Below are 6,820 nucleotides of genomic sequence, written 5' to 3'. Positions count from 1 at the left end.
TGTCCGGCCTAGATCAGTCCAATCGTCCATATATATATGTGTGTACGAATTGCCGGCACACTAAGACTGCAAAATGTCTTAGATCGATCATAGATAAACTATGGATATAAGGATCATGATCTAACAGACATGACCTATGTATAAAGTTGCCTATGTCAAATAATATTATACTCATAAAGCTAAGGCATGTCCATAATTTCTAATGAGCTATGTAGCTCATACTTGATATAATGATGATCTATATTATATAAAAGATCTAAAGTACTAGCCGACCAATATTATGGAAAGGCATATAAGAGTGATTTGGTCAAAGACCATAATCAAACGACCAGAGTATAAAATAGTACATTTTATCTAAAGTACTTAAGTGGTCGATATCAAAGTGGTACATTTTCTAAAGTACCATCAGGATTCTAAGAGACATGATATGTCCGAACAATACAAGATTGTTCAAGTAAGAATCCATGAACATCTATTCAGCAAGTGATGTTCAAATCAGGGGGAGTAATATGTGTTGTACTCTTTTTCCTTAACTATGGTTTTATCCCAATGGGTTTTCCTAGTAAGGTTTTAATGAGGCAACATTAAGCATATTATGAACTCATATGGTTATGGCATCCAAGGGGGAGTGTTATAAACCATTGTGTGGATGGACCATAACCAAGTACTTAACCAAGTACTAGACAAGTCCAACAAGTACAAGAGGAAGTGCAAGGAGGTTTACATCCGGTCTACATCGGTTCATCTACAAACCGGTCCGAGATTAGAAGACTCAGTCAACCTCGTTATCATCACCTTGACCAAGTCTTCATGTATGACATCAATGTAGTCAAGAGTATTAATGTGTAGATTTACTTCCTTGTAAAGCATTTGTAAACCCTTGTACAAACCACTATATAATGTGGTGTTGGCTAATGAGAAATACACACAACATTCCTCACAATTCACTCTCCACATTTCACACAGTTCATAACACGGACAACGTTTTGATCATTTTTTTTTAAATTTTTTTTTTGATTTATGAGAGTGAACTCGTACAAAAAAAACTCCAGACTAAAATACTTTAGACTAAAATACTTTAAACACTCATCCAAAACAAACTAAATATTATTTTCATATGTATATAATCATTGTCAACTAAAATATCCACTTTCTTTTCTCGCATACAAATTTATTGATCTTCTTCCATCAAAACCTACAAAATTAATTCAAAATTTGTTGTCCCCATTGAAAACTCAATTTTAGAGGTTTTAATAGAAAAAATGTATATAAGAGAAAAGTAAATTGTTATTTTTGTTGACATAAAATGTATGATATGTAATATTCAGTTTGTGTTATAACCAAAATGTTTGGTTAGTCAAATGGTTCAAGCTATCGTTGACTAAGTTTTTCGGTTTTGATTCGAGTTTCACCAAATATAAAAATATTATTTTTGTTTATACATTATCAATATCAATATTTACTTTAGCCGAATAGTGTAAAGTGTTTTTTTATCTGAGTTTCTTTGCGCATATGATATCATCCCACAAATGAAAAAGTGGTTAAACGATGATGCCATGTTCGATGTTCAATCAACCAATTAGCTGCGGTAAACATACATTATAAAAACAATTTCAAAATGTTCGTAATTTTTCAAAAAAGTTTTATGTTCAGTTTAGGATGGAATACGCCACTGTTCATATGGTGTATTTTACTATTTTCCCCATATAATGCTGTGGCAAAACTAAACGCGGCGTTTTGATGTAAACCTTAACCCGGTAACTAGGAAAATGAACAGGCTAATTTATTAGAAAAGGCTAAATATTAAAGAAACTTTTATAGATATTAAAAAAACGATTAAAATCTACGGCCCTGGACAATAGATGAGTTTGCTTCCTTCCTTCCGCAGATATATATAATCCTTTCCTCGTTCACCGTCTTTCTCAAAGGTCTCCCCCACCTCTTCCTCTCTCTCAATCGCACTCTCAGGGTTTTGATCTTTTCTCTCTCTCGATCGCGAAACCTCTCCTCGATCCTTCCGAATCCGAAATCGTCAAGGTTAACGCTCACGTTCTCGTCTAATTAGGGTTTACGATCTCCTCTATCGCCCTAGCTTTTAGGGATCGGATTGTTAGGGTTACGCGATTGCTTTTGTGTACTCGATTGTTCGTTTCTTCAGTATATCACCATCCGACAGTTTGATTGCGATTTTGATTCTATTAAGTTTTCGATTGTATAATCTATCAGGATGGAGCGGAAGACGATTGATCTGGAACAAGGATGGGACTATATGCAGACTGGGATCACTAAGCTGAAACGGATTCTTGAAGGATTGCCTGAGCCGCAATTCGACTCTGAGCAGTACATGATGCTTTATACGTACGTTCTTATTGTTGTACCTTATCATCTTGCATCTGTTTGCTTTTTTTTGTTTGTAACTGGTTGATAACAGTTTGAGTGTGATTCTCTCAGGACTATCTACAACATGTGCACCCAGAAACCTCCTCATGATTACTCTCAGCAGCTTTATGACAAGTATCGCGAAGCTTTTGAGGAGTACATTGACTCTACTGTGAGTCTCATTCATCATTTTTAAGTTCTTACTGATTGTTTGAATCTTGAAGTTTGTGGATGGTTTCATATGCTAATAAGTTGATCTAACCGTTTGATTGATTGCTCTCTTCTTTTCTGTGATTAGGTTTTGCCTGCTTTGAAGGAGAAGCATGATGAATACATGCTACGGGAGCTGGTTAAGAGATGGTCTAACCATAAAGTTATGGTTAGATGGCTATCCCGATTCTTCTACTATCTTGACCGTTACTTCATTGCTCGGAGATCGCTGCCACCGCTTAATGAAGTTGGGCTCACATGCTTCCGTGACCGGGTTTGGCACTCATTCTTTGTTATTTGTATCTTTCAATTGCATCAATAACGTTTTAACTCTTGAATGGCTTGGTTACTTCAGGTGTATAAGGAGTTGCATTCCAAGGTCAAAGATGCTGTAATAGCACTTGTAAGTATGGCGTACTTAATGCACATTCGTTTCCAACACTTGTAAGGTCTAACATGACTTGTTTTGTCATGTTTTTATGTCAGGTTGATAAAGAACGGGAAGGCGAGCAGATTGACAGGGCTCTTCTGAAAAACGTATTAGATATCTATGTAGAGATTGGAATGGGACAGATGGAAAGATACGAAGTGGATTTTGAAAGCTTCATGCTTTTGGATTCAGCATCTTACTATTCTCGCAAAGCATCAAACTGGATCCAGGAAGATTCTTGCCCTGATTACATGCTGAAGGCAGGACTCCTCATTATCATTTTCTAGATCTCGTTGTCATTCCAAATTAGTAATATGCATTTTCTAACTAGTCTGAAGTTCCTTGTTAACTTTCATGTTGCAGTCTGAAGAATGCCTTAAGAAGGAGAGGGAGAGGGTTGCTCACTACCTTCATTCAAGCAGCGAGCCAAAGCTGGTTGAGGTTAGTTATGATGATGATACATCATGCACGACAATATGACATTATGGATAGCATTCATTATACCTGTACTTACAGGAGCCGTGATTTTAATATCACTATGGCACCATGACATGTTTTTTAGACTCTGCTTCTACAGGAAAGTGTATATTAATATCACTTGATATGTATTTGACTTCTATATTGATTTGTTGGATGCAGAAAGTACAACATGAGCTGTTGGTTGTCTATGCAAATCAGCTTCTTGAAAAGGAGCACTCAGGGTGCCGTGCATTGCTGAGAGACGACAAGGTGGAGCAACTTTTTCATTGTTTTTTTTTGTTATTTAGTAAGCCTTTCTATTCTTTCTTTGATGGAGTATCTGTATGCTTTCAGGTTGACGATCTCTCCAGGATGTACAGGCTCTATCATAAAATTGCTAAAGGTTTAGAACCTGTTGCAAACATATTTAAGCAGGTTTCTTACCTATCTTTATTATTCTCGTTTTGATTGGCCAAGTCGTTTCTATTTTGTTTACTTTGACTCTGTTACATAATGTTGTACATTAACTCCATCGTGTAATTTATATATAGCATGTCACAGCCGAGGGTAACGCACTTGTCCAACAGGCCGAAGACACAGCCACTAATCAGGTTCATACTGTTTTTTTTTCTATTCAGAATTGTTTTCGATTTGCCTCTGATTGCTAAGATTTTTTTTATTCTACAGGCTGCAAATACTGCTAGCGTGCAGGAACAGGTTCTCATCAGAAAAGTGATTGAGCTACATGATAAGTACATGGTCTATGTCGTGGAGTGCTTCCAGAACCACACCCTCTTCCACAAGGTTTTATGTGCATTCTACGTACTTGTCATACATATATCTTATTGCATGCATGCATTTGTTTTTATTAACTTGAGTTTCTTCTATTGTTAGGCTCTGAAAGAGGCATTTGAGATATTCTGTAACAAAACAGTCGCTGGAAGTTCAAGTGCAGAACTGCTTGCAACATTCTGCGACAACATCCTCAAGAAGGGGGGTAGTGAGAAGCTGAGTGACGAAGCTATTGAAGATACGCTTGAGAAGGTTTGTATTATTCTCAAAATGCTTGCTATATTCATTTTTCTTTTCTCCATGAGTCGGTGTTTATTGTTATTATGTTGTTACAGGTTGTCAAATTGCTTGCTTATATAAGCGACAAGGATCTTTTCGCCGAGTTCTACAGGTTTATTTCCCACTCTCAGATTTCTTTATCAACCTTGGCTTCTAATATTTGTTTGCTTATAGATGGTTTGTTGATTCTAGCTCTTTGTTAAGGTCCCTTCCTTCCAATAATATTGCGGTTTTGTTTTGGCTGTTTTACAGGAAGAAGCTGGCACGTAGGCTCTTATTTGATCGCAGTGCGAATGATGATCATGAGAGAAGCATCCTTACAAAGCTCAAGCAACAATGTGGTGGGCAGTTCACTTCTAAGATGGAGGGCATGGTTAGTTTGAGTGTCCCTATGTTTATTTTCTCAGAACGGTGGTTGCTCTGATGATTTAAACTTTCTATAAATTTGATATTGTTGGTTACAGGTAACGGACTTGACATTGGCAAGAGAGAACCAAACCAGTTTCGAGGAGTATCTAGGCAATAACCCCGCTGCAAACCCAGGGATTGATTTGACCGTCACTGTTCTTACCACTGGTTTCTGGCCAAGTTACAAATCATTCGACATAAATCTACCAAGTGAAATGGTAAGCATCTGTTGAATGTGTCTAAAAGGAAAAATGTTTGCTCCAGGTGAAGCTAATCCATGCATTTATTTGCTTCAGGTCAAGTGTGTTGAAGTTTTCAAAGGGTTTTATGAGACGAAAACTAAACATAGGAAACTTACATGGATCTACTCACTAGGAACTTGTCACCTCAACGGAAAGTTTGATCACAAGCCCATTGAGTTAGTTGTGTCTACTTACCAGGTATCATTTGTGTTCTCAGAAACTGTTGCTAAATTGTTATCCTTTAAATAGCCTCTGATGCCCCGATTTTTCTAATTTCTATTAACTTTCAGGCTGCTGTGCTTCTGCTGTTCAACACAACAGACAAATTGAGCTACAACGATATCCTAACTCAACTGAACCTAAGCCACGAAGATTTAGTGAGGTTGCTTCATTCCCTGTCATGTGCTAGGTACAAGATCCTTCTCAAGGAGCCAAGCACAAAGACTGTTACACAGACTGATTCATTTGAATTCAATGCCAAATTCACCGACAGAATGCGCAGAATCAAGGTCTGCAACACATTATCACTCAAAACTTCATGCTTCACTTATAATTTAGCTCAGGATATTGACTTTTGTGTGGTTTGCATCACAGATCCCTCTCCCTCCTGTTGATGAAAGGAAGAAGGTTGTGGAAGATGTGGACAAAGACAGACGCTATGCGATTGATGCTGCCATTGTTAGGATCATGAAGAGCCGGAAAGTATTGGGACATCAACAACTCGTCTCTGAGTGCGTTGAGCAACTTAGCCGAATGTTCAAGGTATATATATGTTCTATAGAAACCTGTGGGGATGCTCAGTAATGATGTTTTCCTGGAACTTGATTGGATTTGTGGTTTTGCAGCCTGATATCAAAGCGATCAAGAAGCGTATGGAGGATCTAATTACGAGGGATTATTTGGAGAGGGACAAGGAGAACCCTAACATGTTTAGGTACTTGGCTTAGAGGCAAAGAAAAAACAACTATGGAGGTGGTTTGGCTCATGAAAGAACGAAGCATCTCTCTGCTCTTCTCTGCTTGTATATGAAAATCTTATTTGGATACTTCTACCCTAAGAAAAAACGTTTGTTTCTTTATTAAACATTCGGTCTGTGCTTTTTTATTCTTGGGATGCAAATTACTTTTTGGGGGGTTTTTGTTTCTTGGATATTAATGGAGATGGAACTGATGATCTCCGCTTTTAAATACGTTCATCTCCCTTTTGACGATTCTGTTTGGAGTTTATTGCATCTTTGCTTTAGTTATGTCATCCATAGATACTAGCGATAGCATGAGCTTCAAAAGGCAATATGTGTTGTTACCCATAAGCCTGGGTAAAATATCCAACCGGATTCGAAAGATCGAGCTGAAACCAACTTGGAAGAGGAGTTTTTGCTTAAACCGGATCGATGAAAATATTCCAAGGATTGATCTCAAAACTGAACCTAAAACCAAATGCATAGTCCATACCCGTATTTAAAAGATATAATCGTTGATACTTAAGAGGAAGTATTTTTTTTACTATACCCAGAGGAAGTGTAATTATCCGTTTTATAGGACTAGTTGAACATAGGCCGAGAATATGCATGAGCACAAATATGTATTGGTACATTTGTCCAGAATTGGACTCAACAGAAACA

At 37.4% G+C, this 6,820-nt stretch overlaps 1 protein-coding gene across 1 annotated transcript; it reads left to right on the top strand.

Moving 5' to 3' along the window:
• The first annotated feature begins 1,875 nt into the window (after positions 1–1,875).
• On the top strand, positions 1,876–6,409 carry LOC130506496 (cullin-1-like). Its single transcript, XM_057001157.1, has 19 exons — positions 1,876–2,037; positions 2,227–2,358; positions 2,452–2,551; positions 2,678–2,863; positions 2,945–2,992; positions 3,076–3,279; positions 3,383–3,460; positions 3,659–3,748; positions 3,833–3,913; positions 4,030–4,089; positions 4,166–4,282; positions 4,373–4,522; positions 4,606–4,661; positions 4,802–4,922; positions 5,014–5,175; positions 5,254–5,397; positions 5,490–5,708; positions 5,794–5,961; positions 6,045–6,409. The coding sequence occupies exons 2-19, from the start codon at positions 2,228–2,230 to the stop codon at positions 6,144–6,146; spliced, it is 2,217 nt and encodes a 738-aa protein (XP_056857137.1). The 5' UTR covers positions 1,876–2,037; position 2,227; the 3' UTR covers positions 6,147–6,409.
• Positions 6,410–6,820: the final 411 nt, after the last annotated feature.

This window comes from Raphanus sativus, unplaced genomic scaffold (genome assembly GCF_000801105.2).
Source record: "Raphanus sativus cultivar WK10039 unplaced genomic scaffold, ASM80110v3 Scaffold3305, whole genome shotgun sequence".
Classification (NCBI taxonomy): domain Eukaryota; kingdom Viridiplantae; phylum Streptophyta; class Magnoliopsida; order Brassicales; family Brassicaceae; genus Raphanus; species Raphanus sativus.
This window is presented reverse-complemented; position numbering and strand designations above follow the sequence as displayed.